The sequence below is a fragment of the Engystomops pustulosus genome, chromosome 5, assembly GCF_040894005.1.
Source record: "Engystomops pustulosus chromosome 5, aEngPut4.maternal, whole genome shotgun sequence".
NCBI classification, from domain to species: domain Eukaryota; kingdom Metazoa; phylum Chordata; class Amphibia; order Anura; family Leptodactylidae; genus Engystomops; species Engystomops pustulosus.
The window spans coordinates 106,355,832-106,383,544 of record NC_092415.1 but is presented as its reverse complement, the minus strand read 5'-3'; the positions used below and the strand labels follow the sequence as shown (position 1 = coordinate 106,383,544).

Here is a 27,713-nt window from a genome sequence, read left to right as displayed (position 1 = left end):
ATTGTTTGAAGACCAAATCACGCTCCCTATGCATATTTAAGCATGGCACAACGTTCTACAACACGCTACAGGCTCTCTGCAGCCAGGAAATGCCGTGATTCGTTTTGATTCGATTCGGGTCGAATCTAATTTTTTCAAAAAAATCGGGACAAACGAATTTTAACAAATTCGCCCATCTCTAATTATGAACCAAACAAATCTTGAGAATGCAGTAGATACACTGATGCAGAAACATATCTTGTTTAAACCCTGAACTGAGTGGTTTTGCTGAAAAAACAATTATACAATTATTTAATGAGGTTCTGACGCTCCTGTGGCTGTCTCGGTGCTCTCACCCTAATTATGCACTGTTCCAGCCTTGCCCTGCCCAACATAAGCAGAGAACATTGTATTCAAAGTGTTGTCCTTGACAGGCAGAAGTGACCAATCGCTGCACCATCCCCCAGATGCTGAGTCATCCAGCTCAGGTTGATTAGTCCGGTCTAGATAGTTCAGGTAGCTCCTGTGTATGTGGAACTAATGTGTTAATATACAGCAGCCAGCCTGCACCCAGGTCCTGAATTTTATAATTGTTTTTTGAGCAAAACCACTCAGTTCAGGCATATGTTTCTGCATCAGTGTCGCTACAGCATTCTCAAGGTATGCTTGGTTCACAATGTATAATAACAAATGGTAGATTTACTAAAAAGAAGTATACTGAATATAATAGGAGTCTTACCTCTAGGTTGTATTCTTCAACTGTTCTTTTTAAGGGATCAACTATTTGCCAACAAATCAAAATACAGAGATCAATCAAGAGCATTCCTCCGACTATTACCAGTAACTTCTGATCCTTTATAATCTGAAAAGCAAAGTGTATACTGATAAATATTTCAGTAAAGTGATTTCAATCAGCAGTGGTGATTGCTACAATGGAAAATGTAAGAGGATGCATTGTGGAGGAAATACCTGTTTTTTTAAAATCAATTTAACCTTCATTTTACGTCCAGTTTATTAGTATTAAATAGGCTGTCACACATGGGGGGGGGCATGCATAATTTTTCTTTCTTTGGTGTATAACCTTATGTATGATCATTTCTATTACTTGTGATACATGTTCAGTTTTGCCTGGCAGGCGCACATTTTGGCTTCTTTTTGGGATTTTTTTGTTGCAAATGTCTCAAATCTACACGGACACAAGCCACGTAAGGGGGTTATATGCAGGAGTGGACACTACTGTAAATTTTGGATTTGAGGCCGTGTCCTGCATTTTTGTGCACTCTAGTCACACCCCAGGGAGATGACGACATATGAGGCTGCGGTCACACGTTGCATTTTGGTTACGTTTACATTGCATTTTGAAAGTCATTACAACAGCTGAGGAGAGATGATTTTCCTAATTACATTACTATTAACATTTGCATGCGTTAACACTGCTATTATATTGCCTTCTGTAAATGCTTAACTGTAATGTAATTAGTCAAATCACCTCTCCTCAGCTGCTTTAATGCAACCAAAACACCATGTGTGACCTCATGCCTAGAAGTAACCAACACATTTAAAAAAAATTTAAATGATAAAGTTTATGAATTAAAAAAAAAACTGGTTAATGTGCATAATTCTAAACATTCAAAGAATGTGAAATAATTTGAATTTACATGTTAAAACAGGGTCCATAAAAAAAAAATTCTTCCTTTGCACCTGCCCTAGACCAGGTGCAGATTTGTGCCTAAAAAGTTGCAAAAATAAGCAAAAAAAGGGATACATAAGTGAAAATTTGCGCGGAACACCTGCAAAATAAAGTCTCAACTCTACTATGAAATGTATATTCCAATGATGTAAAATGTTCTGTTCCTTTGCTAGAAGAAACATTGTATTCTCAGTTTTGGTGAATAAACATTGCTATTGTTTGGAATGCTACTTCTGTGGATTTTTGCCTGACAAGCAAAAATGTAGGAGGACATAATTCTGACGGTGGCACACATTTACAGATCTTTAGCAAATTCTCCATATACTGCAATACAGTAGTACTGCAGTATATGGTAGGAGCAATCGGACTCCCTAGGGTTAGAAGTACTGCAGGAGGTCTAAAAAATAAAAAAAAATTAAAAAAAGTTAGAAAAAAATTAATAAAAATTCAAATCAGCCTACGTTCCTTGGAATTAATATAAAAAATAAACAAATAGATTTATAAGCAATCTCACCAACCGAGAGAATAAAGGAGATATGTTATTTGGAGAGCACAGTGAAAGCCGTTTCAAATGAACCAACATTAAAATGGTACAATTTTACCGCAATTGGAATTTTTCTAGTGGAATATAAAATACGGTTGCTATGAAGAACAATTTCAGAAAACAAGCCCTCACACATCTCTGTGCACAGAAAAATAAAAAGTGCTAGATATTTGAAGATGGAATGATGATTCTATAAATAGGTTTTTTAAAATGGATCATGTTATATTTTACTGTTTTAAAATATACAATACATCTTGTGTACATCTGTCCTAAATATTTAACTTAACCTCTTTGCACAGCACAATGTACTATAACTTGTTGCTGCTGTGGGGAATGTATGGAGAGAGCTCACAGGCTTGGATAGCTGATCAGCACCCCCTAGATGGGCTGGCTGGCCGGTCATCTACTTGTTGTTACCATGGTTTCATCAACAGCTGAACTTTAGCATGTTGATTATACCTTTTCCTCCCTCATAGGAGGTCTCACTTGTCACATGGTATGTTTTTGTTCATTCAAATGTTTTAACCTTCATCAACTATTGTAATCCATGATTAAAGACGCACACAGCGTCTGAAACGCGTTGGAAATTTTGATGTTTTTCCATGCCTTTTAAAATGTTCTAAATAAAAAAGAAATTTTATTCAACAGTTTTGGATTTGATCTGGATCATGCTTGTGCAATTTTGGAGGTCTCTTGGCTGGAGTGAGGATCTGTGCTCTCCCCTACACAGCGTTTCCACAAGGTAGGAGCTGAACGCTACGTTCCTTTACTTCGCGAAATATTACACCTTACACAGGTCCATAAACTGAATTATGAAAAAGTTATTTGGCAAAATTACAATTTTTTTTCCTTACAAAAGATTTACATTTTTTTCAAATCTACTAAAACATGATAAAATCTATATAAATTTGGTATCCCTTGTGATTGTACTGATCGAAAGAATAAAGAGGACTTGTCATTTGGAGGTTACACTGAAAGCTCTGAAAACAGAGCCCACAAGAAAATTCTGCAAATTACTTTTTTATGACTTTCATTGAATTGAATTTTTTTCTAGCTTTCCAGTAGAATTCATGGAATATTAAATGGTGCCAATAAAAAGAACAATTTGTCCCACAGATAACAAGCCTCAAAGTTATCGGAATGAGGGGAGTAAAAAACAGAAAAGCAAAAATGAAAAAGTCCTAAAGCGGTTTATGTGATCCAATCTGCTTTCTTTGTGCACACATTAAACAACAGCCTATGGAAAGGTAATCAACATTGGTTTCTGATAAACCACTTTTAGGACCCACAGTGAAATTGTTATAAATAAAGGCACATAAGAAAATATTAAGAGCACCTTGTTGATAATTGTAGAAGGTAGCTATAAAATAAATTTCCCCATTGCACTAAATAAAATTAGACAAAGAAGACACCAACAAAAGTATAATCAATTTTTAAAGTGTTTTATATATTAAAAAATCTGAATTGAGAGAGGTTATCATGTGCATAGATAGATTTAGGAAGTTGCATAGCTTGTAGTTGCCACTGAAACACTAAGCTCCATTCCTCATCTTCCAGTGCTGTATAAAGAAGAGACTGCTCAAGTACCAATATACAGTAAGTGTTACTAAAATACTTGTTAGCATTGGCTGCATCACATTGCCTGCATCCTTCCATCGTTCTTGAAAAGGCTAAAAACAGGCATGAAAGTGGATATAGGCAAGAAGTAATTTGGGGGTCACTTTTTATATTTATACAATTCATTTTAAGCGGAATACATATATCTTGTGATTTATTTTAGGGATAACTATACAGGCAGTTTTTTTATAACTTGGTTTTTATATATAAGTTGGAACAGGTATAATTGCAAATCCAGACAAATTCTTTTTTTCCCAGTGACAACTGGATTTTTAAAATTAGGTGCTGTCATGGAAACAAGGATTATCAATAAAACTTCATTATAGACACCTTACAGCTGATCATTTCAGGCTGGGAATAAAGTAAAGGGAACCAGGCTGGGAATAAAGTAAAGGGAACCAGAAGTCACAGAAGGTAGAGATGATAGTCTGTAAGTCAGGTGTTCTTAAGTAGGAGACCACTTGTATATAACATAATTTATCACACGGAATGATTATTTATATTAGAATTCATAATGGGGTTTAACAGTTTATAATTCATAATGGACATTATTATGGGCAATATAGTAAAGAGGAATCATGAAACGTCTGCTTAGAGAGTCTCCAACCACACTCTGAGTTATAGGAGCTAAAACAGCAATAAAACTGAGTTGATTTGTAAAGTAAGGGGGTTAAAGATTATTTTTATTGTTTAAACATCAGTAGTAAAACTTTCTTTCATAGGCAAACCCCTTTAAAGAATTCACTAGATAAATTACATTATGATTAAATAGTTTGGACTTTTGAGGAACATTTACAATAATTTTTGCGTCTTTTTAGGAAAAATTGGGTAAAGTTTTAATATTTAAATTTTTAAAACTCTTTTCTAGCTTTTTAAAAGCTAAAAGGCATTGTAAGGCCTCTCACCTGCCACGGAAACCCCTTTCACACTATCATCAAAATTTCCATTTATTTACCTCCGAAAAAAAAAAATACCGGATGGTTAATAAACCGTAAAACAACTGAACATAATGGAGTATCTAGATACTGGAAAAAGCGGGCAGCGCTCCAAAATTCTGATTTAAAAGTTGGTGATCTATATTGCAGTAACTGGCGACTTTTCGCTCTTAGACACTTTTCACTAACACCGAAACGTCGCCACTTACTGCAATAAAGATCACCAACTTTTAAATCAGAATTTTGGAGTGCTGCCCGCTTTTTCCAGTATCTAGTTATGTAAGGACCAAGCCAGGACCTGTGTGGGCCATGCACCCCTCCTCCAAAGGGCCTTGCAAATTGTGCGGACTTGAACTTTACTATCTATCTATCTATCTATCTATCTATCTATCTATCTATCTACCTATTGATCTTGCTTTCTATCTATTTACCTATCTATCTACCTGATTTCTCATTTCTATTATCTACCTATCTTTCTCTATTTAACTCACATTTATCTATAATCTATTCATCTATTTTTCGATCTATATATCTGTATATTAACTATTTCTGTCTTTCTATAGCTGTCTGTTTCTTTATCTTAAAAAAACTGTAAAAACTGACATTTACTATCCGTCCCCATTGACTTTAATGTGAAAGATAACTTAATGTCATCTGTTATGGTCAGTTAGGCATCATGTGTTATTAATCAGTTTTTTTTTCAGATGGGGGAACGTACTTCAAGCTTCATCATTTTGTCTGTCCAGAAAACAGAATAACGGATTACATTAAAAATTGCATTGATTGTAACAGAGTCCACCGGGCTAGATTGTGGAACTTGTATTGTGTGTTGTTTAAAGCATTTTTTTTAAATTGCATTGATTTTAATGGGATTCCTAACGTACCCATTCAATTTCAATTTCGTTTTTTAATCTAGAAATGTAAGTGTAAATGATAGTGTAAACTTAGCCCAAGATTGGTTAAATTGCTGGAATTGTAGCTCCAGTGGGTGTTGATCGCTTAATACAGTCAATATCCAGCTGCAATGAAAAAGACACTGCTTTATTTTAGATCATATTACTAATGTACTGAGTATTCAAAAATATGCTCAATGCATATAGGCAAAACATAATATATAATGCTCAACGTGATAGTACAGCACTGAGGGTTAAAAGGTTAAATTAGGGCCCAATTTTATGACTCCATTTATTCATCTATTTCACTTCTTTTGCCTACTTTTTCAGCATTAACTTATAACATTTAAGTGTCAGTCAGTCCTTACTGTAATCCTTATAATCTTTTAATTTAAGATATACTTAATTTCGACAACAGAAAGTCACTAGTATTCTTTATCAATCTAAACAATGATTGATTGAGTCTTAAATATGGATTAAAGGTCAGTGTCTAGAGGCTGTGTCACTCTTCTATGAAACATGCTCCAGATTTTTAACAGAGGAAAATCTTGTGTGCTTCACAATCTAAGTTGGCCTCGGGCATTGCTTCTAGGTCACATGACATTGTGGTATGCCACTGAAAAAAAACTTCTAAAGTAGATGAATCATTCTAACTAGTTTATAACAGCCATATGTTCCATAAAAATATATATATATATATATCTACTGTTAAAATTATATTTTAAAATCACAGCTTTATCAGATTAATGTCCATGCCCTCTATCCATTGTAGGGTTCTGGCATTAATATATTTCGTTTATTTGTTATGTCATTTAACCCCTTCCATCCCCAACTTGTTTTATATGTATTAAATGATCTAAGATAAAAGTTGGCTTAACCCACTAACGACTTGGCCATTTTGCACCTTCCTGACACGGTCCTTTTTTTAAAATCTGCCTTGTGTCACTTAAAGTGGTTATAAATTTGGAACCCTTTAACATATCCAGGTGATTTTGAGATTGTACTTCATGTTGCTTGAGAGATTTTAGTAATATTTTAAGTATTTATTTATGAAATAAATGAAAAAAACTGTTTTCCAAATTCAAAATTTTCTACTTTTTGGAAAGTTGGTCATATTACAAAAATTACTTGATAAGTAAAAGATGTCTGCTTTAACTTGAAATAAATTTAGAAGGCTTATAATTTTAGGTGCGATTTTCATGAAAATCATCCAAACCTACATTTGGAGGGCCAATTTAGTAAGAAGTGACTTTATAAGGCCTATATAAGCCCCCCTAACAAATTACACCATTTTAGAAACTGCACCTCTCAAAATACTCAAAGCAACCTTTTGGAAGTTTGTTAACCCTATGAGGGTTTCATGAAAGTGAAAAACAAATGAAAGTGAAATTACAGAAATGTAATTTTATCTTACAATATTTTCATTGAGCACTAAAATTTGCACCTTCACAATGGGTTAAAAAGGAAAATGCATTTTACAATGTTTTGTGCAATTCCTCCAGAGTATGCCAATAACCATATTGTCACTGTACCCTGCTGTATGGGCACTTGGAAGGTTTCGTTTTTGGAGGACAAATATGGCTGAAAAAGTTTTCATGTGTCAGGATGCATTTAGAGAGCACTAGTGGTACCAAATTAGTGGAAACCCCAACAAGAGACACAATTTTGGAAAGTACACCATTTGAAGAGTTTACCAAGGTATAATTTGTGTATTTGTCCCAACAGGTGTTCAATTAAGCTCCAAAAAGGAAAAAAAGTGAAAATTTCTCCAGTCACTTTTACCCCAAATTTTTGTAAGCCATAAGGGATAAAAGATGAAACAACCCCCAGGAATGTGTAAAACTATTACTCCTAAGTGTAGAATTGCCCCACATGTGCATATAAAATGATATATGGGTACACAGTAGAGATGAGCGAGCACTAAAATGCTTGGGTACTCGTTATTCGAGACGAACTTTTCCCGATGCTCCAGTGCTCGTCTCGAATAACGAGCCCCATTGAAGTCAATGAGAGACTCAAGCATTTTTCAAGGGGACCAAGGCTCTGCACAGGGAAGCTTGGCCAAACACCTGGGAACCTCAGAAAAGGATGGAAACACCACGGAAATGGACAGGAAACAGCAGGGGCAACATGCATGGATGCCTCTGAGGCTGCTTAATCGCACCATTACGCCAAAGTTATAGGCAACAGCATGGCCATGACAGAGTGACAGAATGAAGCTAGATAGCATGTAAAACATCCAATAATTGACCCTGACACTATAGGGGACGGCATGCAGAGGCAGCGGCAGCAGCGGCAGGCTAGAGAGTGGCATGGCGACATACCCTAAATGGACTCAGGCTTCAAACCAATGGGTGGCAGAGAGGAACCAAAGGAGGTGAGCAAGAAGCGCTCAAATAATATCGGTACATGATAAAAGTTTGCCAGTATATTTTGTGGATTACACAGCAGGGTGGCGACAAAGTTAACATGGAAGCCATGAAAACAACCCAAAATTCTGCCTGACACAGCTCGTTTGATAAGGGGACCATGTATGGAGGCAGTGAACTAGTAGTAGATTAAAGGTGCTGCAGTTAAAACTATGTTAGTTGGATCTTGGCATGGAGCTGGCGCTCCGCTGCCAGGCGAGCTTTCGCCAATCCAAGCCCCTGTCTCTAGGCTACTCCCCAAACAGCACTTCTAAGAACCTTTTGTATAAGATCAAGTGTAGTAGCGTTCTTATAAGTTTGGGATATGGCGGGTGAGGGGAATGTAAACAGATGCGCAAGAAGCGCATGATGCGCATGGAGCTGGCGCTCCGCTGCCAGGTGAGCTTTCGCCAATCCAAGCCCCTGTCTCTAGGCTACTCCCCAAACAGCACTTCTAAGAACCTTTTGTATAAGATCAAGTGTAGTAGCGTTCTTATAAGTTTGGGATATGGCGGGTGAGGGGAATGTAAACAGATGCGCAAGAAGCGCTGAAATAATATCGGTAAATGATAAAAGTTTGCCAGTATATTTTGTGGATTACACAGCAGGGTGGCGACAAAGTTAACAAGTTTGATGTGGAATGCCCTGTAATAGCTCTTGGGCGGTGTGCCTTTTATCGCCTAGGCTCAGCAGTTTGAGCACCGCCTGCTGTCGCTTAGCGACGGCACTGCTGCTGTGCCTAGAGCTACCGACTGATGGCGCCATGGCCACGGATGGTAATTCGGAGGAGGAGGTGGAGGAGGGGTGGGAGGAGGAGGAGGTATACTAGGCCTTTGAGACCTGGACCGAGGTAGGCCCCGCAATTCTCTGCGTCGGCAGTATATGATCAGCCCCAGGGTCAGACTCGGTCCCAGCCTGCACCAAGTTAAGTGTAGTAGCGTTCTTATAAGTTTGGGATATGGCGGGTGAGGGGAATGTAAACAGATGCGCAAGAAGCGCATGATGCGCATGGAGCTGGCGCTCCGCTGCCAGGCGAGCTTTCGCCAATCCAAGCCCCTGTCTCTAGGCTATTCCCCAAACAGCACTTCTAAGAACCTTTTGTATAAGATCAAGTGTAGTAGCGTTCTTATAAGTTTAGGATATGGCGGGTGAGGGGAATGTAAACAGATGCGCAAGAAGCGCTGAAATAATATTGGTAAATGATAAAAGTTTGCCAGTATATTTTGTGGATAACACAGCAGGGTGGCGACAAAGTTAACAACTTTGATGTGGAATCCATGAAAACAACCCAAATTTCTGCCTGACACACCTCGTTTGATAAGGGGACGATGTATGGAGGCAGCTATATGGACGACTTTTGAAGGTAGCAATGGAGACAACGTGTGGAGGCTGCTATGGAGACAATTTAATTTAGATAGTGCCTGTATGTGGCAGTCCAAAAAAGTTTTCAAACCAGAGGAGCAGGTAGGTGGCCCTCCAGAAAAATGAAATAGATTGAGTGCCTGTATGTGGCAGTCCAAAAAAGTTTTCAAACCAGAGGAGCAGGTAGGTGGCCCTCCAGAAAAATGAAATAGATTGAGTGCCTGTATGTGGCAGTCCAAAAAAGTTTTCAAACCAGAGGAGCAGGTAGGTGGCCCTCCAGAAAAATTGAATAGATTGAGTGCCTGTATGTGGCAGTCCAAAAAAGTTTTCAAACCAGAGGAGCAGGTAGGTGGCCCTCCAGAAAAATTGAATAGATTGAGTGCCTGTATGTGGCACTCCCAAAAATTGTTTAAAACAGAGGACCGGGTCGGTGGCCCTCCAGAAAAATTAAATGCATAAAGTACTATAGCTAGAGCCAGTGGGCCCTGTCAAAAAATAGCCAGTTTCCTCTGCTTTACTGTACAAAGAGGAGGAGAAGGAGGAAAATGAGGAGGAGGAGGAGTGGATAAATTATTCAGGTTGAGCTTCCTTCACCTGGTGGAGATTGGAAATTATGAGAAATCCAGGCTTTATTCATCTTAATAAGCGTCAGCCTGTCAGCGCTGTCAGTCGACAGGCGTGTACGCTTATCGGTGATGATGCCACCAGCTGCACTGAAAACCCGCTCGGACAAGACGCTAGCGGCAGGGCAGGCAAGAACCTCCAAGGCATACAGCGCCAGTTCGTGCCACATGTCCAGCTTTGAAACCCAGTAGTTGTAGGGAGCTGTGTGATCATTTAGGACGATGGTATGGTCAGCTACGTACTCCCTCACCATCTTTCTGTAAAGATCAGCCCTACTCTGCCGAGACTGGGGACAGGTGACAGTGTCTTGCTGGGGTGACATAAAGCTGGCAAAAGCCTTGTAAAGCGTACCCTTGCCAGTGCTGGACAAGCTGCCTGCTCGCCTACTCTCCCTCGCTACTTGTCCCGCAGAACTACGCACTCTGCCGCTAGCGCTGTCAGAAGGGAAATACTGTTTCAGCTTGTGCACCAGGGCCTGCTGGTATTCATGCATTCTCACACTCCTTTCCTCTCCAGGGATGAGAGGGGAAAGATTTTGCTTGTACCGTGGGTCCAGGAGAGTGAACACCCAGTAATCGGTGCTGGAATAAATTCTTTGAACGCGAGGGTCACGGGATAGGCAGCCTAGCATGAAATCTGCCATATGCGCCAGAGTACCAACGCGTAAGAATTCACTCCCCTCACTGGCCTGACTGTCCATTTCCTCCTCCTCCAACTCCTCCAACTCCTCTTCTTCTGCCCATACACGCTGAACAGTGAAGGACTCAACAATGGTCCCCTCTTGTGTCTCGCCAACATTCTCCTCCTCTTCCTCCTCATCCTCCTCCACCTCCACCTCCTCCGATATGCGCTGAGAAACAGACCTAAGGGTGCTTTGGCTATCAACAAGGGAATCTTCTTCCCCCGTCTCTTGTGACGAGCGCAAAGCTTCCGACTTCATGCTGATCAGAGAGTTTTTCAACAGGCCAAGCAGCGGGATGGTGAGGCTGATGATGGCGGCATCGCCACTGACCATCTGTGTTGACTCCTCAAAGTTACTCAGCACCTGACAGATATCAGACATCCACTCCTCATTGTAGACTTGAGGAAGCTGACTGACCTGACTACCAGTTCTGGTGGAAGTTGACATCTGGCAGTCTACAATCGCTCGGCGCTGCTGGTAAACTCTGGATAACATGGTCAGTGTTGAATTCCACCTCGTTGGCACGTCGCACAACAGTCGGTGAGCGGGCAGTTGGAGGCGGCACTGCGCTGCCCTGAGAGTGGCAGCATCTGTGCTGGACTTCCTGAAATGCGCACAGATGCGGCGCACCTTCGTGAGCAAATCAGACAGATTGGGGTATGTCTTGAGGAAACGCTGAACTATCAGATTTAACACATGGGCCAGGCATGGCACATGTGTCAGTCTGCCGAGTTGCAGAGCCGCCACCAGGTTACGGCCGTTGTCACACACAACCATGCCTGGCTTCAGGTACAGCGGTGCCAGCCACAGATCAGTCTGCGCCGTGATGCCCTGTAATAGTTCTTGGGCGGTGTGCCTTTTATCGCCTAGGCTCAGCAGTTTGAGCACCGCCTGCTGTCGCTTAGCGACAGCACTGCTGCTGTGCCTAGAGCTACCGACGGATGGCGCCATGCCCACGGATGGTAATTCGGAGGAGGAGGTGGAGGAGGGGTGGGAGGAGGAGGAGGCATAGTAGGCCTGAAACACCTGGACCGAGGTAGGCCCCGCAATCCTCGGCGTCGGCAGTATATGACCAGCTGCAGGGTCAGACTCGGTCCCAGCCTCCACCAAGTTAACCCAATGTGCCGTCAGCGATATATAGTGGCCCTGCCCGGCAGCACTCGTCCACGTGTCCGTGGTCAGGTGGACCTTGTCAGAAACGGCGTTGGTCAGGGCACGGATGATGTTGTCTGACACGTGCTGGTGCAGGGCTGGGACGGCACATCGGGAAAAGTAGTGGCGGCTGGGGACCGAATACCGAGGGGCGGCCGCCGCCATGAGATTGCGAAAGGCCTCGGTCTCTACTAGCCTATAGGGCAGCATCTGCAGGCTAAGCAATCTGGAGATGTGGACATTAAGGGCTTGGGCGTGCGGGTGGGTTGCACTATATTTGCGTTTCCGCTCCAGCGTCTGGGTTATGGAGAGCTGAACGCTGGTGGATGCTGTGGAGGATCGTGGAGGCGACGATGGGGTTTTTGTGGCAGGGTCCTGGACAGGGGGCTGACTATCAGCTGACACAGGGGAAGGAGCAGTGGTGTGCACGGCCGGAGGTGAACGGGCTTGTTGCCACTGAGTGGGGTGTTTAGCATTCATATGCCTGCGCATACTGGTGGTAGTTAAGCTATTAGTGGTGGAACCCCTGCTGATCCTGGTTTGGCAAATGTTGCACACCACAGTCCGTCGGTCATCCGGTGTTTCCTTAAAGAACCTCCAGACTTCTGAAAATCTAGCCCTCGCCGCAGGAGCCCTCGCCACGGGAGCTTCACTAGTTGACACATTTGGCGCTGATGCACCAGGTCTGGCCCTGCCTCTCCGTCTGGCCCCACCACTGCCTCTTCCAACCTGTTCTGGTCGAGGACTCTCCTCCGTCTCAGAAGCACTGTGTTCACCCGGCCTATCAACCCAGCTTGGGTCTGTCACCTCATCATCCTCCGATCCCTCAGTCTGCTCCCCCCTCGGACTTCCTGCCCTGACAACAACTTCCCCACTGTCTGACAACCGTGTCTCCTCATCGTCGGACACCTCTTTACACACTTCTTCCACTACGTCAAGAAGGTCATCATCACCCACAGACTGCGACTGGTGGAAAACCTGGGCATCGGAAAATTGCTCAGCAGCAACCGGACAAGTGGTTTGTGACTGTGGGAAGGGTCCAGAAAACAGTTTCTCAGAGTATGCCGGTTCAAATGCCAAATTTTCCTGGGAGGGGGCAGACTGGGGGGGGAGGAGGCTGAGGTGCAGGAGCTGGAGGAGTGCCGATTTCGGTGACATGGGTGGACTGCGTGGAAGACTGACTGGTGGACAAATTGCTCGAAGCATTGTCGGCAATCCACGACATCACCTGTTCGCACTGTTCTGGCCTCAACAGTGCTCTACCACGAGTCCCAGTAACTTCAGACATGAACCTAGGGAGTGTAGCTCTGCGGCGTTCCCCTGCTCCCTCATAAGCAGGTGGTGTCTCACCCCGCCCAGGACCACGGCCTCTGACCCCTGCAGTAGTTGGACGCCCACGTCCCCGCCCTCGTCCTCTACCCCTAGCCCTCGGGTTAAACATTTTGAAAATAAAAGTTATAACTTTAATTTTTTTTTAACTTTTTTTTGTGTTTTTTTGTGTTTTTTAGTTTTTTTTTGTGTTTTTTAGTTTTTAAAACCAAACGATGCTATCCTATTGCTATGGCTATTTTCTAGCCAAGTATGAAAGCACACTGCTATGCCAGATGAGATGACGCTGAGTTATTAAAAAAATAAACGTAAAATAAAAAAGGAAATGGCAGACTGTGCCTAATTGAAATCCAACCCCTAATAAATTTTCCCACTTCGGTCTTTGCGATGGATATGTGCGTCACTAAGTGCAAAACACAGCGGTCGCAAGTCTCACTACAAATTGCTCACAATTTGCTAGTAGATGCACTGCAGCAAGGACAGCCACCAGCAGATCAACCAGAAATCAAATATATATAACTCTACTGTAGGCGTAAGTAAGCCGTTTAGATTCTCCTATGGCTATTTTCTAGCCAAGTATGAAAGCACACTGCTATGCCAGATGAGATGACGCTGAGTTATTAAAAAAATAAATGTAAAATAAAAAAGGAAATGGCAGACTGTGCCTAATTGAAATCCAACCCCTAATAAATTTTCCCACTTCGGTCTTTGCGATGGATATGTGCGTCACTAAGCACAAAACACAGCGGTCGCAAGTCTCACTACAAATTGCTCACAATTTGCTAGTAGATGCACTGCAGCAAGGACAGCCACCAGCAGATCAACCAGAAATCAAATATATATAACGCTACTGTAGGCGTAAGTAAGCCGTTTGGATTCTCCTATGGCTATTTTCTAGCCAAGTATAAAAGCACACTGCTATGCCAGATGAGATGACGCTGAGTTATTAAAAAAATAAATGTAAAATAAAAAAGGAAATGGCAGACTGTGCCTAATTGAAATCCAACCCCTAATAAATTTTCCCACTTCGGTCTTTGCGATGGATATGTGCGTCACTAAGCGCAAAACACAGCGGTCGCAACTCTCACTACAAATTGCTCACAATTTGCTAGTAGATGCACTGCAGCAAGGACAGCCACCAGCAGATCAACCAGAAATCAAATATATATAACGCTACTGTAGGCGTAAGTAAGCCGTTTGGATTCTCCTATGGCTATTTTCTAGCCAAGTATGAAAGCACACTGATGAGATGACGCTGAGTTATGAAAAAATAAACGTAAAATAAAAAGAAACTGCCAGACTGTGCCTAATTGAAATCAAACCCCTAATAAATTTTCCCACTTTGGTGTTTGAGGTGGATATGTGTGTCACTAAGAGCTAAACACAACGGTAGCAAGTCCCCCTGCAAATTTCTCACAATATGGTACTAGCTGCCAGCAAGCCCAGCCACAAGCAAACAAACAAAAAAAAAGTATAACGTTATTGTAGCCCTAAGAAGGGCTGTTGGGTTCTTGTTGAATCACTCCTGCCTAACACTATTCTAATAGAACACCCTAACGCTTTCCCTGACCAGCAGCAGCTCTCTCCCTAGCGGCATCCAGACACAGAATGATCCGAGCAGCGCGGGCAGCGGCTAGTCTATCCCAGGGTCACCTGATCTGGCCAGCCAACCACTGCTATCAACGTGTAAGGGTACCACGTCATGCTGGGTTGAGTGCAGAGTCTCCTGGCTTGTGATTGGCTCTGTTTCTGGCCGCCAAAAAGCAAAACGGCGGGAGCTGCCATTTTCTCGAGCGGGCGAAGTATTCGTCCGAGCAACGAGCAGTTTCGAGTACGCTAATGCTCGAACGAGCATCAAGCTCGGACGAGTATGTTCGCTCATCTCTAGTACACAGTAATGCTGAGAAGGGAAAAGAAGGATGTTTGGCCTTTTGAAGCCAACTTTGACAGAAATCTTTTACATGTGTCAGGATGCATTTGGAGAGCCCTAGTGATTTAAAAAAGAGAAACAGCTTAAGTGTGACCTTAATTGTTGAACACCCGCCCCTTGGAGAATCTAGCAAGGTGTAATATGTGGTGTAGTGTAATACACATGGTGAAATCAATATTTTGAACATACAGGTGGTTTCCAAATAAGATGTGATGGATGCCCAAGATGGACATTTCAATTATTTCTGGAAAGTTCAGTGCCCATTATATGATGCCCAGTTTGTGATTCCCATTATGTGGTGCCCTGTATGTGGTGCCCGTTATGTGACACCCAGTTTGTGCCACTGTGAAATGTCAGGTCTCTGATTAGGAAGCCATGTTTCCTACATGTGATCCTAAACTCTAGCCAGAAAATACAAAAGGGCTCCAGAATGATAAAGCACTTGGAATAATCATAAATAATAATAAATAAATAAATAAACAACTTGGAGAATTACAAAGGATCTCCTAACAAATCCAGAGATGTGGGGGTGGGGGACAGAAAACCTAAATAAAAAACATAAAACCAACAACTGACCCTAGTTTGCAAACTACATCCCGCAATGAAATAATCGAGGGGCAAAGTAATCAGTTTGACCTAATAGTTCTTACAATAATTCCTTTTACTGAAATTAATTCACAACAAAGGTTGGACATGAATTGTGAATGCGTTGCATTTAAAGAGGTGGAATATACCAGGGGACCAACTAAAGTTTTGTCACTGGAGTTCTCGCAGGTCTCATAGTAGTATATAGTGTCCATCCTAACTCCTCTTTTGGAATAGACTCTTTTCTGACTCCTTCCTTTAGAAGCAGCGGAATTCACCAGGAAAATGCTGGCCTGGCAAAACACAGAGGACATCTAATCCAGAGGTATCAGGGCTATGTCCCTCTTGTCCAATATTAGTTTCCTAATATCTGCTCGTGAAATTGGAGAAATGATACAGCATGACCTGCACATTGGAACAGCACATGAGGTTTGTACAGCATCATCTGTACAATGTACACGGCCAGCATTTGTACCATATGTCCGTTTTCTGTAGGGAGCTGTACGTTCTCAGCTCCTGATCTGATATATCAAACCCACCCATGTATTTATTGTAAGTCAGGATGTCCTCTTGCTTGGGGGAAGCGGTGAAGGTACCTTGTACAGGGGTTAGGGTGCTGAAATCCCCATGAATTGTGATAAGGACAAGGACATTGCTTTTGTCCTTAAATTTGACTAACACCATGTTCTGATTGCTGAGCGCCTTGATGTCCCCCCTTTCTAAGTGGCTGCCAAACAAGGGCTCCAGGGAACCTCTATGGTTTTTGCGTACAGTGCCGCCGCATGCTATAGAACCTCTGGAACTGAGGGATTGGAATAGGGTAACGCTGGAATAAAAGTTATGCACATACAAGTGGTAACCCTTATCCAGCAGTGGGTGCACAGATCGATCTATTGGAGCTCTCTGGGAGATGGCATGATGCCACAGACATGTGTTGGTCTCATTGACCCCAGCTATGCCACAGTGACGAATATTGTTGGTATTGGCTGGTCCAGATCTACCAGCCAATAACGGTGAACATGATAGGATGGGGGCAGCGAAACCCCTCTGGACCACAAGGCAAAATTGGTGGCTTGCCCCGATTACCGTGTCTACAGACATGGTATCGGTATTACTAACATCATAAGTAAAATTGCTGCTATTGACTGGTCTGCATTAACCAATAGCAACAATCATGATTTATTATACAGATTGTTGGCTGCGATATGCAACTGACACCTGTTCTGTGCGGTGCCGGCTCTGAACACTCACCTTCTGCTGGGCCGTACTTTAAAGGGTTAAAGGGAATATATCAACACTTTTAATTTCAATTCATAAAACCAGATAACAAACTGTATCACATTAAAAGAGCGTTTGCCCATGGAAGAACATTTTAATCCCCTAGAGAGGTTTACAAAATAAGGATAATTTATAACCCCCTTACTTTATAATTTTTTTTTTTGTGATATTTTAGCTCCTATAAGTGATGTTCATTGTAGAAGCACACACTTCATGATTGCTCTGTGCTATAAAACGATGTGTGCTGACAATGTGCTTAGATTATCAGGGTACAGGGTTTAGCTACAATTTCATTTAGCTTCTGAACCTTCACTAGTATCTGACACATAGAAATAGAGATGAGACAGATGAGAGAAGATGAGATCCATGAGATGGATAAAAACAACAATGACACTCTTAACTCTGCTACATGTCAGCTATAACACACAGTCAGCTATTAAGATCTTATTTTATCTGTAGTTCGTAAAGTAAGTGTTTGCATGCTGCTTGCCAGCAGAAAGTGTCTGTGAGAGTCTGTGTCTGAGCTGGTCTCATGTTGCAGGCTGTAGACAGAGAGCAAACTGCATTGTGCGGGCAAGAGCAGCTATTCATGAGAATAATCTGACCATAATCATAATCAGTCTTCGGGCAACCAAAATTATATGCATCAGGGCTAATAGAAACAGGTTGGATTTATATCTACGAAAGGCTATATTTTTGTTAATAACAGTGAATTAGAGAATGTGTTATAATGTTATCCTGAGTATATTTAAGAATCCTGTCTTTGTGGGAATACCCCTTTAAATTATTTTTATTATACAAAAATAGATTTTTACCTTCTATTTTCTATGCTCTGTAAGGGGGGCTGCCATCTTGTCTCAGCTCAAATAACAGAATTTAGTGATATAGTGTGCACCAGCATCCTAATTATAGGCAGCAATAATATAAAGCTGGCTCACTGAGGTATATTAGTAGGACAGAATTTCTCTGTGGTGCTGCTATCTCCAATGAGTAGTTTGACAATGAACTAATATGAGGTGTGAGTATGCCAAAATGAGTTATTAACAGCACAAAAATTGTCCAATAGGGTTATTGCCACGTCTACCCTTGCAGTGAAGTGCTACTTGCGGTATCAGACCAGCAGCAGATACTAAGTAAGGCTACATGCACACTGCCATTGCCCGCCGCACTGTAGCACGCTCTCCCCCGCCCCTCTCCATAGGAACATATGGGGCACGTTGCCGTAACACGGGAAAAGATAGGACATGTGCGGCACCGTACCGCTTCCTGTACGGTGCCGTGAGCCCATACAAGTGTATGGGGGACGTATATCGGTCGTATATACGTCGGCAGTATATATGTCCCCCATACATGTGTGTGAATGCAGCCTTAGGTTTACTTTTGACATGCTTTGAACTAAGTGTCTTATCAGGTGAGCAATTACATGCAGATCTGTTTATCCAACTGGTTAGAAGATATTAGTGGAAGTGCCATCCACTGGATTGTCTGTGCAAAAAGGAGTTGTGGATTATATGTGAATTCATCTATTTCCATCATGTAATGAAGTTTTCTTCTCTATTGTAATCCTGTCTGTGACTTAACTCCTTACCGCACTATGATGTTGGGGAATGTCATGGTGTGCAGGTAGTTAGCACACCATGAGGTTCCCCAATGTAATGGAAATCAGATAGCAGAGCCTATCTGGTATATGTGGGCTTTATGTGATGGATGGGCCTCTTCTGTAACACAAAAGTTGCAATCCTGCCTTTTGGATTTCCTGGGGAAAATTTATCATCAAGTTTCTGAGGTAAAACTGTTCTAGGTGCCCATGAAAACCAATCAGAGCTCAGCTTTAATTTTATAAATAGCTGTGGGAAAATGAAAGCTGAGCTCTGATTGGTTTCCATGGGCAACTAGAACAGTTTTACCTCTGAAACTTGATTATAAATCTTCCCCCCTGAGTCAATCAGACTTCCTCATGTGCCCACCAAAATTTGCCCTCCTTCCCTTTCAAGCCGCACTGTAGACCCCTACAGCAGTTTGTGAACATTTCTGTATACTACAGAAACTGGGTAACAAATGCTATAGCACTTTTCTACATTAGGCATCAAATCTAGGACACTATGCTGGATAACACAGGTCATTAAAACAGCATTTGTCAACAGGCTTCAAGCATCTTACCTTCTTTTTCATCTTAACATTCTTAAAAATGGCATGTACTCTCCATGTTTTTGCAAACATTGCCCCAAAAGCTGTTGTATAGCCTACAGTTAAAATCCATGTCCTGACCTATAAACAAAATCAGACAAAAAGTATGATAGGTTATGTAAAATAATAAAAAGGTTGTATATCACAAAGTAAACATATTAATATACATAAACGTATTTATGTATGGACATATATTATATGGCCAGTTATATGTGGGCATCTGAGCAACATACAGTGGGAAAATAATTATTTGATACACTGCCAATTTTATAAGTTTTCCAAATGAAGAAAGTAGGATGAGTTCAACCCAAAGAACATTGTTTCAATGGTGAAGCACGGGGTGGAAACATCATACATTGTGATTGCTTATCTGCAAAGTGGACAGGACAAATAGATCATATTGAAGGGAGGATGGATGGGCCATGTATCTCAAGATCCTTCCCTTGGTAAGAGCATTGAAGATGGGTCATAGCTGGACACCAAACACACAGTCTGGGTAATTATGGAGTGACTCCTTCTGAATCATTTTAAGGTCTTGGAGTGGCCTAGCTAGTCTCAACCAAAACCAATTGTGAAGTCATTGGAGGGAGTTGAAACTCAATGTTGCCCAGTGACAGCCCCAAACATGGTCAAGAACTACAAGAAAAGTCTGACCTTTCTAACTGCAAACTCAAAGTTCAAATTCAATCTCCTCCACATCAAACTTGGAGCTTGATTTCAGTACACATAGGGGCACATTTACTTCCCGTCCGGTCGTGATCCCTGAGGTGTGTTGTCCAACGAGGATTCGGAGCTGCCACGATTCACTAAGATTGTGCGTCCAATTCTCTGCATGTGTCGCTTCCCCGCTGAGATCCGCCGGAGTTCACCTTCTTCTTCCCGCGGTATGTGAGTGCATGTCTTGCGACACAATTTTGAATATTAAATCCTGTGCGTTGTCCGAATCCGTCAGATCGTCCGACGGCCCGCCCACCCCCCAATTTGTATCGCGTGAAATCTGGCACCGAAATCCGTGCGACAAAATACCCATCTAAATTCCAACGATAGGGAGGTCCGCGGAACCCTTAGTAAATGAGCCCCATAGTGCTGGAACAGGGAATATACTTCTCTGTAGTGGTGCCATATAGTTATTTCTCCAAGATGCTTCAAAACATAGAGAACAATCTTGATTGTATTTTACTGTGAAAATGCCTATATTACTGCAGAGTATGCACAGATTGGCTTTCCAGTATTGCCTCTCTATAGTATTCAAGGTAAAAGAGAATCTTTCTGCAGTTTTAAGAAAATACAGCTGCAGACACTGTTAGGTAGCACCCCTGTGTATATTAGTAACAGCTATACTGAGCAAAATGCACTTAATATAGGATTGTAGTTGGATTCCGGACAGACGAGTTCACTTGTATGTGAGATCTTTTCACATCAAAACAAGTAGCTGAATGTCTCATGCAAAGTCACACCAGCTAATCATATTTTGCTGGCTAAATAGCTTATTAACCTTCTGCTGTGGGAGTTATAAAGAACAATCTGTGGGGTGGGAGGTATACCATCTGGAGTTATAGGGGTCGCATTAGAAGGTTAATAAGTTATTTAGCCAGCAATACATTGTTTAATTTTATACTGGCAGTGATAAGTGCCAATCGTATACATGTTTTTGAAATCATTCCTCCTAGCCATTAGACATTTGGCTTTTTCATGTCTGCACATCCCTTATTCTAAATGGATAAAGGTATAAAGATCTAAAGTGCTATATTAGTGAAGAAACTGTTATACATGTTATAATGTTATAATTAGTGCACATTTCAGACAATCCAGACACGAGTTCATTCAGGAATCTACCTTTTCACCAATTTTTAACATTCGTTCTTACGAAGCATACCATGCAGTAACACTAGTCAAGTATATGAAGCCAAATCAGAAATTCATCTCAGTAAGGGTTTGTCTTAACATGTTCCTTTCACCAGTGTGTAATCATTGTGTAATACAACTGGAACTCAACAGCATTAAAATAGTTGTAGCTTTTGTGCCAGGGTCATTGTACTATAACAGTTCTGCCCATTAAAATGCCCAGCACAATATAATTGAACAGTGCTGAAAAGACAAGGGTGACGTAATACTTATACTTTTGGGGAATTTAAAGCACTATATTCCTCTGGGGAGCAATCAACAATATGAACCAGTCCAGTTTGTCCATGTAAAAACTTCAACATGTACAAATCTTAGGCAACAAAATCCACAAAGGTCCCAAAAATCCCCAGCCACTCAATCCTCCAATAGAAAAAGTGAGCCTTCTCAGAAAGTGGATAAAACACCACGTGGAGTATGTGGAGTACTGCTCATCTGTATACAATAACACATACATTAAACATTATATTTTTGTTTTAATTTCTTGAAATATTTGCTGGTATTATGTATTAATCCTTTTTTTTAACTATTGCTTCAGATCTGATTTATCTCTGTACTCGCCATTCATATTAACCTAATTTGCATTGCCAGAAATTGTTGTTATGACCAACATTTATAACACTTTGGCTGCTGGATTCCCGTAGCTCTGAGAGCCCTTGCCATCTGGTATAAATCATGAATAACAATGTGTTGTTACAAGCTCATGATGAAGCTCTTCTTGTCAATTAACACTCTGATGCTGTTTTTCTGAGCAAAGAAAGGGATAATTTCCCATGTCTTGCACAGTCACTATTAAAGAAAAATGTACTAGTTTATATACTGTTCTCCACAGACCAATGATATGTAAAATTTTAAGAATTTGTAACAAAAAAAAATATCAATGCCACTAGATATACTCTACCATCAAAACCCAGCATGATAAACCAGGGTCACAGAACTAGGATTCATGACTGTGGTAATCTTTTAAAGTTTGTTGCCCATGGGCTAATGAACCAGACGGGCTATGGGAGTGTTACAGAAGCCCTCTGGGATCTGGATTTACAGGCTGTTACACTGTGCAGCAGCACATATCAGCCTCCCACTCCCCCTGCATTTCCTATAATCTCAGCAGCAGTGAGCACAAGTTGGCAGTGGGAAGTGCTTTACCAGAATGTGACAGCTTATTCTAAACATTTAAACACTCGTACTATACTATTGTAAGGCAGACCCTGGGATCAGACAAATGACTCAAGGGGTGACATTTACAAGACCATCCTTTCGTAGGTCTCTCTGCACACATGGAACAGACAAACAAACATAAAACACAAGGCAGATTGGACAAACAGGGTCAGCAACAGGGGGAGCGGAAAATGCCAGAATCGCAATCCAAAAGTCAGAAATACAGGCCAGCAATCATATACCAGAAGGTTAGCAAATATAATAGCACGAGAAAACAAAGCTATGACAGATATTTGACCAGTAGTGAGTGTAGACTGCATACACTGTGTGACACATATTTTATACCCAATTTCCTCCAAAATAGAATATCTGGGAGCATTAACAGTTCAGGAATAGAGATTGGTGAATTTTTTTAAATTAGTTTCGACCCGATTCGAATCATGACGAATCACGTTAAAAAACAGGTATTTCCTGGCTCCACAGAGCCTGTAGGGTGTTGTAGAACATTGCGCCATGCTTAAATATGGTTTGGTCTTCATCTCCCTTTGTAAATTGTACAGACTCAGGAAATTAATGTGGGACAAATATGGTACCACTTTACACCTTAAAACATCGTGTGATGACCCATATACGTCATAAAACCTTACATATTGACTTAGGATCACACCCTGATCTCTAAGCCCTTTTCCTAACGATTTCAGCTTTCCATATATCTTTTAACTAATAATCCTCGCAGAAGCTAACCAACTTAACCCCTTAAGGACGCAGCCATTTTGTAGCTTAAGGCTCATCCCGTTTTTTTTGGATTCTGACCTGCGTCGCTTTATATGGTTATAACTTTTGAACACTGTTACTTATCAAAGCGATTCTGAGATTGTTTTTTCCCCACATGTTGTACTTCATTTTAGTGGTAAATTCTGGCAGATAAGTTTTGCGTTTATTTACAAAAAAAAGAAAATATGATAAATTTTTTGAAAAATTTGCCATTTTCGAAATTCTAAATCATTGCGTTTTCAGGCAGATAGATTTACCACCTAAATAAGTTGCTGAATAACATTTCCCATTTGTCTACTTTACATTTTCATAATTTCTGAAATGTCTGGATAATTTATTTTGATGTCACGCGGCTTACAAATAGAATATCGCTTTTCCGGATTTTCAGAATTGACTATTTTGGGGATAAATACAGTTTTGAATGAAATTTTACATATTTAGCATCAAAACCCCCTATATAATCTACCCATTTTCAAATCTGCACCCCTCAAGCTATCAGAAACAGCTTTTACGAAGATTGTTAACCCCTTGAGATCTTCATAGTAATTGAATCAAAATGGAGGTGAAATTTAGAATGGTCATATTGTTCCCTTATACGTTCATTTAGCCCTAAAATTTACACATTTCCAAAATATAAAAAGAGAAAACCCACCATACAATTTGTTTTGCAATTTCTCCTGAGTGCAGCGACCCCCCACATGTGGCTGTGACTTGTTTTATGGGCGCACAGCGAGGTGCAGAAGGGAAGGAGGGCGCTGCAGCTGCCAGGATTTTAGTTTCCTCATTGGCCCCTTTTGAAGGCTATAAAATTTTCGCTTTTTCGTTATTGGGGCCATGTGATGGCATTTTTTTTGCGGGATGAGATGCTTTTTCCATTGTTACCATTTTGGGGTTGGTATCACCTATTGTTGAAAATCTAGGAACTTTTTTTGAGGGCAGGAGTAGAAAAGCATCAATTCTGTACTGGATTTTTTACTTTTTTTTTTTTGGTGTTCACCGTATAGACTAATAATCATGTTATCTTTATTCTATGGGTCGATACGATTACGGGGATACCAGACATGAATATATTTTCTTACGTTTTACTAAATTTGTCAAACAAAACCCTAATGTGGGGAAAAATCTATCATTTATGTATTGCCATCTTCCAAGTGGCATAACATTGTTACTTTTTTGGCTACGGAGCTGGTTGATGTCTTTTTTTTTGCGGGACATGTTGTACTTTGCACCAGTATAATGTCTGAGTACATATGGTTTTTTGATCGCATTTTATAGCATTTTTTGTGGGATTGAAAAGGTAAAAATCATAATTTTTGGAGGGTTTATAACAGTTTTTTTTACGGCGTTTATCGTGGGGGTTCAATAATGATTTACTTTTATTCTACGGGTTGTTACGGACGCGGTGATACTATATATATGTGGGGTTTGTGTTATGATTTAGACTTTTTTTTGAGTTATATGTCTCTTTATATGTTTTGGGGGTTTGGGGCATTTTTAGTGATTTATGACTTTATTTTTTTATTGAATAACTTTTTTTTTTTTACTTTTTCACTTTTATACCATGGGATATGAACAAGCAATCCTCTGATTGCTTGTTCATGATAATATTCTGCAATACTCATGTATTGCAGAGTATTATCAGTGTCAGCCTATACACTTGCATAGGCTGGCACTGTGCCAGTAAGATGACGTCACAGACGCCATCTTACTGGCAATTCTTGCAAGTAACTCTGGGGTCCAGATCGGACCCCAGAGTTGCTATGGCAACGATCGGCGCCCCCCAAAAACGGTTCGGGGGGGCCGATCGTGGGGGAAAGACCCCCCAGATGCTTGTTAGATGCCGCGGTCGCGCTGACCGCGGCATTTAACGGGTTAAGCACCCGCGATCGGAGACAACTCCGATCGCGGGTGTTACACTGGGGTGCCGGCTATTAGTTACAGCCGGCACCCCGTGTTTCCCGATGCCGGTTCGGCTCTGATCCAGAGCCGAGCCGGCATAAGCGCCGTGGCGGATATATCCGCCACTGAGCGCTAAGTCACTGCGCTCCGTGGCGGATATATCCGCCACGGAGCGTGAAGGGGTTAAATGAGTTGTTAACTGATAATCCTCTCTTCTCCTTATGAATTATATTTAAAGTAAAATCAAAAAAAGCATTGAGATATCCTTTAATCAATAAAGGAACATTTTTTCTATCACGAAGATCACTTTGCACTTTCAAGGAGATGGGATGTAAACAAACACTACCAGAATTTTTCCACAAAAAGAGGATATCAAGAAAATTCTTGGCAATTTAAAATATTTTTCAGTATGTAAAAATAATATATAAAAAAAGTATGGTAAAAATTGTGACCACCTTTAATATATGGCAAAATCACAGCATTTGAAGATCATGTTGGGCAGGCCTGTTTCAATCACCGGCCACAGTGGGCAACAGCCCTGTGTGTAACCTGGTGGAAGAAGCAAGCCGCGACTGAAGCTGCTCACTGCCCCCAGTAAGATAAAAAAAAGTATTAACCTTCTGATGTGTGCAAAGGTTACCCATATACTGGGGAGAGGCTGCATTGTGCTCTGGCTACCTATATATGAGGGGGGAGGCTGAGAGATACCTAGATACTGGGGGGATGACTGCAGTGTGCTTGCTCCCTATATATTAGGAGGGCAGTGTGCTGGGCATCTATATACTGGGAGCAGTGTGCAGTGACTGTGACCAGCAATTGGTCCTTGTGCATTGTTTCTGGACAAAGGTTCTAGTACTGTACTTAAGTATTGGGCTCTATGCTGGTGCTGTATTTATGTACTAAGCTTTGTTCTGGTAAAGTACATATAGACTACTCTACTATAATTATTCATGGCAGGCACAACAATATAATTTTTAAGACACTGTTAATTTTAATTAAAGGGGGACACTGCAGATTTCACCCTGGGTCCTAAGTGCTCTGAGACCTGGGGTATCTTATTTCTTTTAATATGGTCCTGCCTTATTTTAGGGGTCAATTTTTTGAGACAGGCCTTGTATAGAAAATTACCATATATACTTGTGTAAAAGCCGAGTTTTTCAGGCCAAATAATGTGCTCACTAAAGGAGGCTGGCTGGCTACTAAAGGGGGCTGGCTGGCTATTAAAGGGGGCTAGCTGGCTACTAAAGGGGTCTAGCTGGCTACTAAAGGGGGCTGTCTGTATACTAAAGGGGGCTGGCTGGCTGTGTACTAATGGAGGCTGGCTGTATACTAAAGAGGGCTGGCTGTATACTAAAGGGGGCTGGCTGTATACTACTGGGTCTGGCAGGCTATATACTGGGAGGCTGAGACCAATGCATTTCCTACTCTTGGCTTATACTCAAGTCAATAGGTTTTCCCAGTTTTTGGTGTTAAAATCTAGAAACTGCCCTGATGTTGGGTAAGTAAGGCATATGATCAAAAAATATGTGAAAAAAATGATCAAAACAACAAAAATTAAATTAAGTTACTATTTCACTTTTAAATAAATAAGAGAGAATCCTTGAACATTTATTAAATAATATATTTTATAGATTGGGATAAACACAATTAATTATAAAATAAAGAAATAGTTTTAAAGGTGCAAAAATCCAGATTTAGGTGCTGCAAGGTATATTTAATAAGCTCTTTTACAAAATTAATTAATGTAACTTACAATGATTTAAATGCAAAATGAAAGTAATAATCTAAAATTATTAGAGTGAATTATAATGCATTAAAGAGAACCCGTCATGCAAAATAACCCCCCTAAACTAAATATATTTTCATAAACTGCCATTAGAGAGCTTTGCCTCTATCCCTTCATTGTCCCTCTACATGCCTGTAAACCTAAGCAATGAGGTCCTAAAGCTGTATGCAAATGACCTGTGAAATGTCCAATGAAGCATTAGCATATTCAAGATGTCCACTCTATTCATGAGTGGGAGGCACAGCCACACCCCCAGTGCTTGACTGACAGCCTGTATAATGATGTGAGGCTGTATAATGATGTGAGGCTGTATAATGATGTTCTTCCTGGTGCTGGTGGCCACACCCCCTGCAGCATGTGTGTGTGTATAGGAGAGATACAACAGCTCCAGGCTGCAGCCATGTTACCACAGATTCATGTGTAGCTGATGTCTGTGTCTCTGTGTATTAGGAGGATGCAGCATGTCAGCAGATACACTAACTATGCTTTACTATACATTGCACACAGACATGAGCAGGGGGAGGAGTGGGGAGGGGGAACAGGGGTGACATCACTGCCTCTGACCATGTGACCAGCCTCATTTACATGGTAAAAAATAGATGATTTTATAATGAATAATGTGTGAAATAACTAGATAAAGGCTGTGATGGGATCCTTGTGAGCTGCTCCAACAGGTAGAGGTGACAGGACTAGTGACACAGACCTGATGACAGGTGTCCTTTAATGCATAGTATATTGTGGTGCATTGATTGAATAACACAATCTTATTGCACAAGTATTAGTTTAGGAAAATTAGCTGTAGCAATTGTTGAATGAATCCAAATGATCAGACTAATTTAATATTCCATATGGTATCAAATAAAAGGAAAGGAGAGATACTTGGATATTAATCTACAGAAATGTAGCTGATTTGTAAACATCCTAATTTATTCTTGGAAAATGTGTGCATTTTGTATGTAGAGGAGGTCACTCTGAGACTGAGATACGGTATACTGTTTC

General features: G+C 41.1%; 1 protein-coding gene across 3 annotated transcripts in view; it reads right to left on the bottom strand.

Annotated features, from left to right (window-relative positions):
* GABBR2 (gamma-aminobutyric acid type B receptor subunit 2) overlaps positions 1–27,713 on the bottom strand; it is a 553,394-nt gene that overhangs the window by 154,332 nt on the left and 371,349 nt on the right. For all 3 annotated transcript variants that reach the window (XM_072152801.1, XM_072152802.1, XM_072152803.1), the window contains 2 exons: positions 19,169–19,276; positions 719–841 (listed from right to left, as the gene is read on the bottom strand). In XM_072152801.1, the coding sequence (XP_072008902.1) occupies positions 719–841; positions 19,169–19,276 (231 nt within the window). The remainder of the gene's footprint in view (positions 1–718; positions 842–19,168; positions 19,277–27,713) is intronic.